This window comes from Pleurodeles waltl, chromosome 10 (genome assembly GCF_031143425.1).
Source record: "Pleurodeles waltl isolate 20211129_DDA chromosome 10, aPleWal1.hap1.20221129, whole genome shotgun sequence".
Taxonomy (NCBI): domain Eukaryota; kingdom Metazoa; phylum Chordata; class Amphibia; order Caudata; family Salamandridae; genus Pleurodeles; species Pleurodeles waltl.
Genome location: NC_090449.1, coordinates 397,808,572 through 397,823,733, shown reverse-complemented (window position 1 = coordinate 397,823,733; position 15,162 = coordinate 397,808,572). Strand labels below are relative to the sequence as shown.

The window sequence follows — 15,162 nt, the reverse complement described above, 5'->3', positions numbered from 1 at the left end:
GGTCCCTTGACTTTCAGACTGCATTTGATAGCGTATGCTGGGGCAAACTAAGGGCAAAACTCAGCAACTGGTGTATCCCGCAGAACTTGCTAAAAGCAATTATTACCCTCTACTCAGACACCTAGCTGAAGGTAAGGGTTAGTACTGGCAGGGCCACAACAAGAAAAATCAGAACAAACGGGGGCCTGAACCAAGTATGCATTTAGCCTTGCAGTAAGCTACCAGTGCTGTAAATAGTCTTTGAAGGCCAGTCAGGGTCTTGTCTAGCAGAACAGTATCGTCTGCATATTGGAGTGGTTGAATTTCAAGACAGGATAATTTGAGCGGAAATGCTCATGTTGATGCCAGGTGGTCTGGGAGGTCTGCCAAGTATAGGTTGAATAGCAGTGGTTGCCAGTATGCATACTTGGCAGTGAACATCACAAAAACAAGGGTGATGATAATCTCATGGAAACTGATTAAAAGGGAGCGTGATTCATCGAGGGAAAGGCTATTGAGGTGGTGACCTCCTACACATACTTGGGAGGTAGGCTGGACCCAGGAGCCGCGTTGCAGCCCACATCACTGCTCAACAAGGGACTGTCAACTCTTTAGAAGGGGCAGTCTGTAAAGTAAGGAAATCAATGAGCACTCCGGTCCGATCTCCACTCCGGAGGGTGATTCAATGCAAATTCCTCCCCACAGTAGCCTATGGGTCTCTGACCTTTAGAAACAAAATGGCCATCTCTACCCAAGAACAAAAAAGGCAACTAATGGGCCGGCATTTTGACCTTGTCCCCGTGAAGGGCTATTAGTATGGGAGGAAGAATGCAGAGGAGGTAGACAAACTATGCCACCTTTGTGCCAAGAGTGAAGAGTCTGATTCACGTTCTATGCATATGGAAGGAGTTGACTCCCTTAAAGTTTTGGCTCAAACCGCTCTGGTGCACCCTTAGTGTCCAGGCCTGTCAAGAAGCCTTACAGACTTGCGTGAGGGGGCGAAATCAGCGCAAGTGGCAGCCTGCTTTGCAAAGTTTATGGAAGCAACTGCTGTCCTCCCGGTAACCATCAAAGGAGGAAGTGCGCAATCATAACCCATGCAAGAAGTGTTTATTGAGCTGTGATTTCACCATTACAATATTAGTTCTTAAAGTCAAAATGAATTTTATGTCTGTCTTTCTTGATCGTTTTCATTAAGTGGTTTTTACCATGGCAGTAATTTTTCTTATACCAGGGTTTTTTAACAATAGATTACTTTTTGGGAATTTGGAATGATTTTAAATAATTGCGCTAACATATAAATAAAATCTGTATCCGGTGTTGACCAGATCGTTTTCTAAAACAGCAGGGGCAGTATCCTTCCTATGTCAGTAATACTTTTAAGTCCCAGGTCCATCCGTGGCGGTAGCAACGGTGTACTTAATGGAAGGCCAACCAGTTGTCGCATAAAGCAGCTCCCTATGGTGACCAAAGTGGATGCCTCACTGTACCCCCAGAGCTCATCTCCATATAAGGTTGATCCCAGTGCCTAATGGTTAAAAACATCCAATGCCGGAAAAACAGGCCGGAATGGGGTAGCCCTACGCGTCTTCAGCAGTCCCCTAGAAGTTTGATCTAGTTTTAGGCTGCACCTTGTAATGTGAGGCTGCCATTTAAAATGGTTTGTAACATATAGTAAGGAGGCAAATTTACTGGGTAGGGGTAGACCAGCAGGAGGCTTGACAATCTGGACCAAAACTACTCTTATGTGCAACCGTATGCAAGGTGACATGTTTTGAAAGGAAACCACGCAAGGTGGTGAGTAACTCCAAATTTGTAAAGAGTTGTGCTTTCATATGCTATGAACAGTAGATTTATGAATAAAGCAATGGTTATCTTGTTTTATGTTATGACATTATTTTACAAGAGGTAATTATATCCTAGTTCTCTAATGGAATTAGTACAAACAAGAATGAGATGAGTGATTACAATATTGACGAGACGAAAGAGGAAGTTCCAGAAGCAATACAGGCTGTTGAAGAGATAGTGATGCAGCCCACACAACCCCAGAAATGTAGTTATTTGTGCTGGGCTTTGATATGGATTGATGTTACTGGAGGTTAAAGTATAATGAAAGTACATCATAACCTTCGCCTCCGTATCCACAATATAACAGAAACTTTCTTTCAAGAAAACATTTTATTGTGCGCAAACAATTTTAGCATGTAAATGTTCCCTTAGTCACCAATTTAAAATGCATGAAATAATAATTGTTTAGACAGTACTTTTAAGGTAGCTTAGCAACTTTAGTTATTCCTACTGAGATTTATGTACTACCTAAAGCTAATAGATTTGAATCCAGAGCCAACTCAGCCTTTCATTCTTTTTGCATTGCCATCAGGTTGGTAATGACACTGGCCAGAGAAGGGAAAATACAATGCAACAGCAAAGCCTCAAAACAAATTAATTTTATGGATTTTTAAAATCAAAATATCAAAGTGAAAGACACAAACTTTGATGTCATTTGATGCTTAAAGTGGTAAGGTTTTTTACGCCTGAGTAAAACTTTCAACTAGGTTGATGCAATTAGTGAATTTCTCAATGTTTTGCATTATGCAATTTTCCATCTTTCATTCCCCAAGTCTGTGTGTCTGACGAGATGCCAGGGGAGACTTGTTCGAGTAAAAATAAATCTTGCCAAGAGACATGTTTTACTCAATCCAGTCTCCTGTCGGTATTTAATTAAGCGTTTTTAGCACAAGATGCACTGGAGACTGGATTGAGTAAATCACCGAGGTGAGCTGCCACAAAAGATCCAACAACTATTGCGCAGTGAGGTTCTAGCGGTAATTGCTTTAACGTTTTCTTCTCTCCAAGCTATCAACATAGGGCTCCATTTACTCCGCAGAAGACATTATTTGCCCTGAAAATTATAACTGGGTTAAGAAACGTCGATTCACCCGGGCAACAACCTATGTAATGGTCCCAACACATTCTCATTAGCTGTCGCAAGTCGAAGATGGGCCTTTTTCAGGCTCACCAGTTATTAGTCAGATGAACTGATCTATGTCTTATGTTATTTACAACAAGGAGTAGTCATAGAGCCCACTAACTAAAACTGTGTTGAAGTAGATAGTTTAACTCCAATATCACTCCCACGCTCCACAATATTGAAAATATACAGGGCAGATGACGACCCTCACCGGACTAATTACGGAAATGAGCTGTGTGGCCCAGATGGGGCGCGAGGTGGGGAATGGAGGGGGGGGGGGGGGGGGGGGGGTAATGGGCCTTGGACATACGGAGGAAAGGCCCCAGTTGCTCTACTTACAGCCTGACTGTCAGGGGGCTGATGAGTGTGGACTGGGTACCTGCCTGTCCTCCTGAACAGCCCCCCCCCCCCCCAAACCTGGCAGCTGCCAGGACTTGGCTGTGCCTGGTGGGGGCAGTAGTCCTGCTGCTGCATTTAACTGGGACACACTACATCTGCGTGGAGACGGTGGCTGCTCATGCTACCAGGTATCTGCAAGCGGGCCACTAACAACACCTGGATAGGCACAGAAGGCTGTGGACTAATGTGCTGGTGGCCATGGGGCACAATAGACCTGTTCTACAAACTGAGGCCAAAACCAAGGTGGATCAGTTCACTAAGGGGGTTATTCTAACTTTGGAGGAGTGTTAATCCGTCCCAAAAGTGACGGTAAAGTGACGGATATACCACCAGCCGTATTACGAGTTCCATAAGATATAATGGACTCGTAATACGGCTGGTGGTAAATCCGTCACTTTTCCGTCACTTTTGGGACGGATTAACACCTCCTCCAAAGTTAGAATAACCCCCTAAGTCTGCACATTATTCTCCAGGCCACCAGGAAGACCAGGGAGGCAGTTGAACACAAGGTGGAGGTTTGGGTGGACATCTCCCCGCTGTGCCTGGATCTCTGTGATGTGGCAGAGAGGGTGGCCAAAGACAAAACTAGGGTCTCCTCAGTGGAAGATGAGCTAACAACCCTTAAAACCCAAGTTTCAAGGTTGTTGAAGACGAAGGCATTCCTGGAAGACCAGGCCAAAGACACAGAAAACCGGTCCCGTAGTAATAACCTGTGGTTTGTCAGTATACCAGAGAGCGTGACACCTGGTGTAGACACGTTGCTGGAGGAGTGGCTTCAAGGATAGATACCTTCAGAAACATTATCACAACATTTCGTAATAGAGAGGGCACACAGATCCCTGGTCGAATGACTGCCCTGGGTAATACAATCCCCTCCCCCCAAGCCGATCACTGCCCGAATTCTAAACCACCAAGAAGCAATCCTGCAGGAAGCCACCAAGACCTTAAATTCAACAATGCTAAAATTATGACCTTCCCAGATTACACTTGTGTGGTCCAACAGTGCAGTCAATCGTTCGATGAGGTCAAACAGAAGCTCAAGGCCTTGAACATCCAATACATGCTATTTTCTGGTCCCGTATGAAAGCGACCTCTCAATCCTCCACCTTCATTTTTGATACCCCAGAGCAGGCATGGGAGTGGGCGACGAAGCGTCACAACTTACGGGGCTCATGTGACGGAGACAGGTCACAGCCGCTAATGACAAATTAACCTCTGGGAAACCGCCAGGGACCCCCCAGTGATTCAAGACATCACCCATGCAAGAAAATGCCTGGACCTTGGACTCAAAGGTCTTCCCCAAGTCCTTTGCGGGATGGCACTGCTTTGGGGGTTGCCCTTTCAGACACTCCAGAACTTTTTCACACCAGGATTAAAGGTTCCAGACCCCTTGCTTGGTGAACGGGAGACTAAAATTGAGGGCATATAGGCTACAGAAGACTTCATGTTACTATGCCGCTGAGACTAGTTTGATAAGTAAGGTGTTCGGGCGTAGCTTTGGGGTGGGGGATGGGAGATTGTCACTACCACTGCAGCACAATTGTACCTCATATAGCTATTTACTGTCGGGCATTAGAATCCTTTATGCGGGGAGCCAGGGAACACTTAGGCAGACTTCGGTCCTTTAAACTGTTCTATGTTCAGGGCGGAGGGCGACATACTTCATGGGTTCAACTGTGGGGCGGGGGGGATTAGAGTTTCATTTTCATGTTTAGATGTTAGTCTGCACACAGTCAAAAGACTACACACCCTTTGTGCACTCCAGACCGATAGTACACCTCAGGTCTTCAAGATGTACTCTAGGGACCCGCGCAATGAGGCCCTCCTTTTGGTGAAGGCACACACAAGTTTCTACTTCCCATTCCCAATTGATTAAGGTTAGTTCCTGGAATGTTAAAGGCCTACTGGATCTTAATAAACAATCGGCTGTTATGAGCTATGTGAAGCGTCTCCTATTGGAGGCTGTCCTGCTCCCAAAAACCCACTTACTAGGTGTAGGAATCTGGCTATTTCTGTAGTGCACCCATGGAGGGGTACACAATGCAAATAGTCCAGGTGACCCCTATTGGTTCACTGGGGCTTAATCTAATAATCCCAAGTGATCTCTTTATGGTTGTCTGGTCAAGCATTTTAGGCTTATCAGAGGGGCATTTTGGACATTTGTTGTACACACAGTCAATAAATGAGACACACTCAATTGAGACGCACACTCAATGAGAGATCTGAGACCAATTGAGAAAAATAACACAGGCTTTTATATATATTTTGACACCAAGATTAACTTTAAAAGGTAAGTACTTTGAGAGCTATTGAAATTTCAAGTAAATTGTAGTAAAATATACTAAACTGTCAGATGTGAGGCACGAGCCTCGAACGCTGTAATGTTATCTTTTTGGAGAAACATCCACTGCATAGGAAAACTCACAAATGACTTAAAGGACTGTTCTTCTCGATTTAGGGTGAGTAGGGGCCAAGGTCCAGGATAGCACCAGCAGATCAAGCTTACCTGCTGTTATGCCATTAATTGTGTTTGACCACTGACTGTGTTTCACCACTGCGCACATTAGTTGTTCAATGTTCACCAGTAGCACATTACATGTTGTATTCAGTTTAGCTGCCTATTGGCTTTAACGTGGCATTAGACATTACATTTTGTATTTAGGTTAGCTGCCTATTGGCTTTATCGTGGAGTTCGACATTGCAGTTGAGACATTGCAGATGAGCAGTGTTTTTCCACATGGTAGACCAAGCTGTGTTTTTTGTATTTTGTTCATACCGAACCCTAGCGTGATAAGAGCGTATATTTCATATTTTTCCCTCTCTACTCAGCTTTGGGAAGGAGCGGGCTTTAGGAGATCTGGACAACCTCCAACGGCTTGTTTTTTCCCCAACTCTGCATGCTTTGACTATTAGAGGAAGGGCCTGTTAGCAGGCTTTTTCATTATAAGAGGGGTCCCTGGGCAGCAGCGAGGGGGAATTTTGCAAGACTTCAGTCAGGAGCGGACGTCAGCTGCCTGACCTCCCGTATGGGTGGAAAACCTCTTTCTCACAGTTGAACAGGAGTCATCAACTTGCAGGCATAAGAAAGATCAAGAGGAGTGATAGGCCCTACGGTGATGAATTTGGACTTTTATTCTTTGCTTTGAAGTTACCCTATAATATAATCACTTACATTTGTTGTGTACATTGCAATTGAGAAGTACTTTGATATATTTTCCTTTCATTGCTGTGACTACTTTTAAACGTGTGCTTCCAACCTACTAATCTCGTCTCTCAGGAACCACGTGGTGAAGTAATAATAATAAATGTCTTCTTTAAACCAAGAAGTGCATTCCAGAGAAGTTTTGTCAGCTCGGTCATAAGATAAGTGAAAGCAAAACACCTGCCCTGAGGAGTCCAGCGGCAGAGGTGCTGTACATAGGGGTAGCTTTGAATGCTATGCACTAGAGTCAATTGGTAGAACAACTGTAAGAAAAACACTGCAAGTCTGGCAAAACCTAAGGGGGGCTTGACTCTTGAGGGACTCAGGAAAACAGAGACATAATTGATTTACTTGAGCCTGGAATGGGAAGCATGGGTGCAGAGGTCATTTGTCCGGTGGGGTTGGTGAGATCGAGGCTCTCACAACTCTTGGTGTACCTGCAAAAGAGGTAAAAGAAACACAAGACGGCAACTCTCAGTATTGAGCTGGCTCTCTTCAAAGTCCCTTGACATGCATGTACGCTTTGGTGGGGTGGTGTTCCGACAAAACATAAACAAGCCTTAGTGCTTGCAACTGGCTGGGGTACCCCGGCTATTGGTGGTGAAACAGTCCGGGCAGACTCAGCTTCTGAAAGAGAGGGTGGGTCAATGGGGCTGACCTTTTAGACACTAGATTTCCTCTTCCTGGCAAATTGTTCCTTCAGTGGACCCGATGGTCAGCAACACGGGGAACCGGGTTGCCTGCTGATACAGGGGAGTGGCTCCTCCACTCCAAGGGAGATGTTGCTGGGTCGATTAAGTGTTTGGCTAACCTCCAAGGGTTTGGGATGTTGTTCGGCTTCTAGACCAGTCAGCCTCTGTGACTGTCGGGATAGCAGCAGTCAGGCAGGGTTTTACGCCACGTTCACTGCTGGTCCAAAGTTCTCACGTCTTTGGCTCCTCTTTGTCCTTCTTTCAGGCAGATGAATCTTATTCCTGCTCACCGGGGGCCACCTAAATTCAAAATTTAAGGGCATGAAGGGGAGTGAAGGGTAGTAGCCAATGGGCTACTTATCATTGGGGTCACTACACCCCTCCCCCCCCCATATGACCACAGCCTGTGGGAAGTGGGCATAACCCTGTCCCAGAGTTCTTATTCTCACCAAAAACAAGATAGTGGAACCCTTCTCTCATGGAACGTATCAGGTATCCCAACTTAGGGGTGTGATTAGCCTGGAGGTGTAACACGCCTACTGCATAGCTAACTTCCCACCTATCCTGGTGTCATATGGGCCTCAGGGTAGGGGGTGGCTTTCTCAAAAGTAAAATGGTCTAATTCTGTTACAACTGGCACACACTTTAGCAGCCCTGTAAGTCCCTAGTAAATAGTATCCCTTGTATCTAGAGCATAGGTACTAAAGAGGGCCCTTCAGAGCTGCAGCACAACTGGTGCCACTCTGAGGGACTCATCACCAACCTTATGCAGACTGCCATTGCAGGATGAGTGACACGATGCTCCCCAAATTGAAAACACAACATGGCACACAGCATGTGTGCCATGTCCCCTAACACTGCATGCAATATACGTAAGTCACCCTTTTAGCAGGCCTTACAGACCTAAGGCAGGGTGCTTTATATTACATGCGAGGGCATATATGCATGAGCAGATATCCCCCTGCTATGTCTCTGTTGATTCTGAGACATAGTAAGTGAACAGGGAAGCTATTTTAAATGCATGTGCTGGGCACTGGTCACTACGAGTTCCCCAGCTACATGATGGCTTCTCTGAATCCTGGGATGTATGGTATCAAACATCTCAGTATAATAAACCCTTACTGATTCCAATGATGGATTTATTAAGAAATGTACATAGAGGGCGCCTTAGTAGTGCCCCCAGAACACATACTAGCTACTAGTGTGTGGACTGACTAGTCCTGACCAGTTCAGCCACCCAGACATGCTTCTGGACCCCCACGGTGAGAGCCAGTGCTCTCGAGGCCCAGAGACAAAAGCCTGCACTGGGCAGAGTTGTTACCTCCTCTCCCAGGCAGGATGGACATTCCAAGGTAGGAAGCTTCAAAGGCCTTGCCGACTTTGTATTGAGACCCAGCTCTTTCCAGATGGTGGAGATGATCCAACCACTGTCCTCACCACAGTTCTGGCTGCAGCACAGGTGGGAAAATTAGTTAAACTAGGAGGAGTGTCCACTTCATGTCCCACCCTAAGGTGGACGAGCTTAAGTGGACACTACTTTTTAAATCCCTCCATCTTGTTTGGAAGGAATTAGACCACTAGGGTTAGGGTTATGCCCACTTCCGCCTGGCACTCCCTGTAATGACCTTACATGAGTATTTAGGTGGTACCCCAGAACCTTAGAACTCAGATTCCTGATGACCTAAGAAGAGCCGGACATAACAGCCTAGCACCAGCAGAGAAGACTGCAGACAACAACTGACTTGGCCCCAGCCCTACTAGCCTGTGTGCAGCCCTCAATGATTCTAAATCAAAAGACGACCCATCCTGCAGCCCAGCAGATCTCCCATGAACAACGGACCTGTTCAGAAGAAACCAACTCTGCCCTGAGGAACCGGGATACTGTACCCAGACCCACTGCTGCACCTGACAGCCACGGCCCGAGTCCAAGTGGCCCATCTGTCCTGTGAAGGTTCCCCAGCGATTCTGCGCCCGAGTCCACCATGTGTTGGCCCCCTGCTGGACTCTGCCTTGAAGCCTGCAGCCTCAATTGAAAGGCTCCCCCTGACTGTGACCACCCAGTAAGCTGTCTTCCAACATCAAAGGACACCCCTGCATCCGGAGCCCAAGTGGACTGACGGTGTCCCCAAGTCCCTCAACATTGGAACTTACATGGACAGCTGTGGGTTTTCTTCATCCGGCCTCCTGTCCCGAGCCTGCAGCCTTTTTTCAAATCCGACCTCCTCCATTGACTTGCATTGGGCGCCCGACACTGTGTTGGCACTCTGCACTCGGTCGCCCCTGTGGCGGGAGGGTGTAAGTTTGGTGCTGCCTTATGCCCCTCCCCCCCGGGTGCTTGCCTCAGCCCCAGGAGATCAACCCCTGACACAGCTTTACTCACCTGTGAGCAGCGTATCTTTGGTCACCCTCAGTCTCCGGTGATTAGCATTGGGCACCTGACGCTGTGCTGGAACTCTGCACCGGGCCAACCCGGTGCCGCTGAGGGTGTAAGTTTGGTGCTGCCTTGTGCCCGCAATTGTACTTACCTCAACCCCAGGAGATCAACCCCTGACACCATTTTACTCACCTGTGAGCAGCACATCTTCGTTCAACCCCTGTCTCTATTGGTTAACATTGGGCACCCAATACTGAATTTGACCTCTGCACCTGGTCACCCCTGTACCGCTATGGGATTCTGATTTAAACCTTGTTTGGTGTTGACCTAAAACCCCGAAGACTGTATTTGTAAGTCGAGTACTTACCTGCAAAACTGCATTCTTGTTTTTCTCCCATAGGTTAACACGGAAGCCTCTGAAAATTGCACTGTGTCGATTTTTGAAACTGAAAAATACTTTTAATTTAAAAACTGCTTACCTTATAAACAAAGTTCTTTGGTTTAAAGCTTATATAAGAGCAAATTCGTTTTTTCTAATTTGGTCTCAGATTTATTCTTTGAGTGCGAGTCTCATTTATTGGCTCTGTGAGTACAACAAATGCTTAATACGACTCCTTGATAAACCTAACTGCTCGCCCACACTACCACAATTAGACCTACTTATTTCTGCCTCTGCAAACCTTTGGGGAATTCCCTGGACTATCTGTACATTTTAATGCACCATTTAGAGAGCGGTGACTGGGCTAAAGAGAAATCTCCAGCGCTGTGGATGCTAGTCCCTAAAACCCTTGGGGCGAGTGGCAATATTAAAAATGATCAGCCTCCCACGATTTCAATATGTCCATGCTAACTATCCCCGCTTGATTCCTAGGAGTTGGTCCCAGGCTGAAACAACAAAGATTGCGGTGTTCCTGTGGGCAGGTGGTTGCCACAGGGTGGCCTTCGTTGATGGACAGCAGTCTCTGTACGATGGGAGAATGGGTATGACGGACTTGCATGGCTACTACCTGGCCACCCACTCCATTACAATAAATGACTGGCTCAATGGCAGTTGGGATGACTATTTACAGCATGGAACTGCATCTGTCGGGCCTAGATGGCCTGCTAGGCTTTCTCTATGGGAATCCAATTCCTCAATTTCTCCCGGACTGTACCCGGAGGACTGCTCAGTTGAAGAGCGACACTGCGCCTAATTTCCAGGGACCGTAAATTCACATGGAGAACGCCATTGCAGCAGTGCACCTGGCTACACAAGGTAGCTGAGTTCAAAGGTTTTGCCCCGTGGGACAAAATAGGAGTTTCCTATCTGGAAGATGTCTGGCGAGAGAGCACCCCGATTTCCTTTCAGGAGCTCCAGTAACATTACTGGCTCCCCTAAACAGTTCTACCGCTACCTCCAACTACGCCATGCATTCCCAACACACATTCCCGCTGGAAGACCCAGACCAAACTTCAACCCTCTTGAGGCCAATATTTGCTGTTTCTTGCATTTACTGATCCCTTTTCATTAAGGCCCCTGAACATTTCACCGCCCTCTGTTGAGTGGGGGAGCTGGATGGCAACGGCTCGAGAGCTGCCCTGATGGCCCTGAGGGAACTTACTATTTCTGCCGGTTTAAGAATGGTACAACTTCCTATCTGCATATGGACTATTTGACCGCCACCCCTCTTCCCCCCTACCCAGCATCTACACCGAGTTGGGAGAACCTCACATGCCCACTGTGCTAGATGCTCACTTCCTGAAGTCAAAGTCTGTCATATGGTTTGGGCATCTCCTGTACTCTCCTCCTGTTGGGCTCAGATAGGGAACTACCCCGGGTCCTGAGGCATGAGATGGTACTTGCTCCTAGGGTGGCACTGCTGGGACTCCTGGAGGAGGGCTGGGATTGGAGAGAACATATTCAGGGTGATCATGCTGGTGGCCAAGAGGGACACTGCCTGAAGGTGGAGTCAGCTGAACCCCCAGATAACTGAGTGGAGATGGGGGGTGAACTGGTGCTCTTGCTTACAACAACCAATATGCAAGTGGATGTCCATGAAAGCATGATAACATCTGGGGTAAATGGTGGGAGTAACACGGATTAAATGGGGGACCATGACTGTATATGCCTCTTGATCAAATGCTGCCTAGTATTTCATTACTTGAGTGAAGGGAATAGTCTGTGTAATGTTCAATTTGAAAATCAATAAAATGTGGTTATTAAAAAAAAAAAAACAGACAGATTAAACATAAGACTTAGTTATCAGGAGGATTACGTCATCTAGTCAAAACACAGAATGAAAAGGCCCAACGTAGACTTCGGTCCTAGACGGGTAGCAGTCCCTAAGGGTAAGGATTTGAATTCTTTTAGGGTAACATCACATAGCTGGTTACCAACCTTAATAGAGGGCTGTTAACCAATCTGTTAGTGGTCAGGGATATAGATTAATTTGTGTAAACATAAGTGCAAGATCTTTATCTAATATGCATTCCTCTCACTCCTCCCTTGTGCGAGTGTTCCTTGTACTTTATCACAGAGCTCATGCCTGGATGGACTTTCATCAACGTCTACACAGCACAACACTTAGGTGAAATGTGTAAAGGATCTCTCCTCTACTCTTACGAACTGAAACATGGATTCTAAAATAAGCCAACTATTGCGAGGGAGTGCAATAAATACACGGCTACCAGACACTGAAAAGCAGCTTTCCTGGTCATTCGTCACACCTCTTAACTCTAATTTATTTTACAGTGGATGCACTCTGGATCTCAGGCACTCTTTCGATGTGGGTCCGAGCATATTTTACCAGTGAAGCCTTGCTACTCACCTCGACGCCCTTGAATGCAGGTTCTTCCCAGCACTTTTGACACGAAAGCAATGGAGCAATCCCTCCCACCTGCGTGGTGCAGAAGAAAGAATTAATGGGGAGATAGGTAAGGGCAAAATATTAAGACTGCCAAATGTAAAAGACGAGAAAGCAAGGTACATTTGATAGGAAAGTTACTTGTAGACAAAGAGTTTAGTTTGGCCCACACCTGGATGAGACATGAAACATTTGAAACCTAAAATTCCATTTAGGGAAATAATCACCCGTGATTACTTGACTAGAAAACTCTAGATGGGGTATTTCATTAACAGTAAAACAAGTGCAGGTCTTGTAAGATTAGATAAGCTCAAATCCTGCCCACTCAGGCAACACCAAAACAACACAATTTATTTATTATCCACACAATCCCAAGAAACAACACCACTGGCAGGCAGAAATGTCAAGATTTGCTTAAAGAAGACAGAGTGAAGTAAGTTGGAACACACCCGTTGGGGAGCTCAGTCACATCTGCCCATTCACCAGAAAGTAATTTTGTATAGATGAGGGCCAATCATGTTTAAGGGAAAAAAATCAGTTCCTGCAACCAGTGGTGTCGTTAGAGGAATTTTAAATTAATAAGTGTGGTGGTTACTATGTTTATAGGGTGCATATTTCCAATATAAATTACAGACAGTACTTAAGATGAAAAGGCACGCAAAATCTGTATTAGCTGGCACAAAATTTTCTCACCAAGTCGGAACTTTGTTCATCATTATTATGTATTTAGAGCACATATATGGCCAAAGCAAAGCTTTGGGTTGTTTCATATTGGCTTTTATTAAAATAAGAGATGCATCAATACCTAAAAATATACTGTATATCTGTCCTGACTCTTGCAATCAGGCAAGATGTAGACATCTGCTCTCAAGGTGAATCTTGTCACAAAATGTACGAGCTCCTTTGTTGTGGGACAAAGTCACAAGCAGACACTTCAATAAGGGCCTGATTTAGACCTTCGTGTAGGGGAATACTCTGTCACAAACGTGACCGATACCCTGTCCGCTGTATTACGATCCCATTATATCCTATAGAGATTGTAATACGTTGGACAAGATGTCTGTCATGTTTGTGACAGAGTATTCCACCGCCGAGATCTAAATCAGACCCCAAGTTTTGTTTTACTATTTTAGAGTAGATTTTGCTATTTATTACCAATGTTGAGTGAGCAGAAGGGCATTATGAACCAATCAAGTCTTTTCCTTTCCTGAATCAAGGCCATTCTGACACTCAACAATAGCAATAAACCACGTATTACAGTCTGCATATGAACTATCGTCGCGTAGGTTCTCATTATCCTAATGAGGCTACTGGATTTGGGCAGCAGAATCACCTGAATTGTGGGTACTGAGTACAATTCCACATCATGTGACGCCTGTCGTCCTAATCAAGGTTTCCAGGCGAACTAGCAGCACCTCATGTCTGCCCAAGAGCAAGGATGATTGTGGCAACCGGGCACATGACAAGAAAGACTCCTCAGGGAAATAGTGGTCGATGATATCACCCCCCTTTCTCTCGGTACATTAGTCTCACACAAGCAAAGACAAACAGAGACAGAATATAGTTCAATAAGGGTTTATTGAAGTAACTGCATCTTAGATAAAATAGCATGTATTGCAATAACTAGGATGATAAAACACAACTAAAGCAAAATTGTGACAAGGAGAGTGAAACACAAAAACAGTCCCACCATACTGTCACTAGGAGCGATATAGTGGTTTGCTACCTAAGCTATGTTAGAGTAGAGCATGATAAGCCCTAATCCGCCCTTTAGGTTTGCCCCTGGGAAGACATCATCCCCCATACCAGAGCTAGGAAGCCTGTTGTCTAAAAAAAGACACCGTCACCGCATGGGCTGGAATTCAGTAGTCTAAGCAAGCAGCTGTAGCAAAGACGATCAGCAATCAGCATGCAGTCATGGTCATCTGGCTGGAATCTCCCTCTAATGTGTATAGAACAGAGAAATGTTTTTATAATAAAACAATGGATGTTCTAGATCAGTGGTTCCCAACCTTTTGACTTCTGTGGACCACCACTGAATCATTATTGAAATCCGGGGACCCCCCCACTGAGTCATTACTGAAAGCTGGGGATCTAGTCTGTTAATATTATTTAATTTTCTAAACTGTCGCGGACCCCTGAAGACGCATCGCGGACCCCTAGGGGTCCCCGGACCACAGGTTGGGAACCACTGTTCTAGATAAAATGTACCCCCGTAAGGATGTGTGTATTTCTATGAATGTTGGAGACACAGCGTATCACTTTTGTTGGCAATCCTATCTGACTGCAGCCTTGAGGAAAGCACAAAGTGATATGAATGCAGTACTAAGAACATGATGCTTTCCTAGGCGAAAGAACAATTAGCTAGAGAAAATAAACCAACTCTGCAAATGTGGCTATTACTAGAAAAAAAAGCAATATTGAATAAAATGAAACTGGGCTAAAGTGTACAACGGCAGGCCTAGTTTGCTAAAATAATGAGTCTAAAATAGGGTTAAAATAGCTATACAACACCTTCCCCTTGCTGGTTCGAAGGTGGTTCAGAAGCCTAACATGAATAAAAGCTACTAAGATCTAATTACAAAAACATATAAATGTGACTGTCAATAATGACAAGTTAAAAGACACTTGAGCATGGGAAAAAAGGACAATTTAAAACTTCAGTAGTGGCGCCAATCAAACCAAACAGTGTCATTTTTAAA

At 45.4% G+C, this 15,162-nt stretch overlaps 1 protein-coding gene across 5 annotated transcripts in view; it reads right to left on the bottom strand.

Moving 5' to 3' along the window:
• Positions 1-15,162, bottom strand: part of TELO2 (telomere maintenance 2) — an 863,005-nt gene that overhangs the window by 657,928 nt on the left and 189,915 nt on the right. For all 5 annotated transcript variants that reach the window (XM_069210626.1, XM_069210623.1, XM_069210621.1 and 2 more), the window contains one exon: positions 12,425-12,493. In XM_069210626.1, the coding sequence (XP_069066727.1) occupies positions 12,425-12,493 (69 nt within the window). The remainder of the gene's footprint in view (positions 1-12,424; positions 12,494-15,162) is intronic.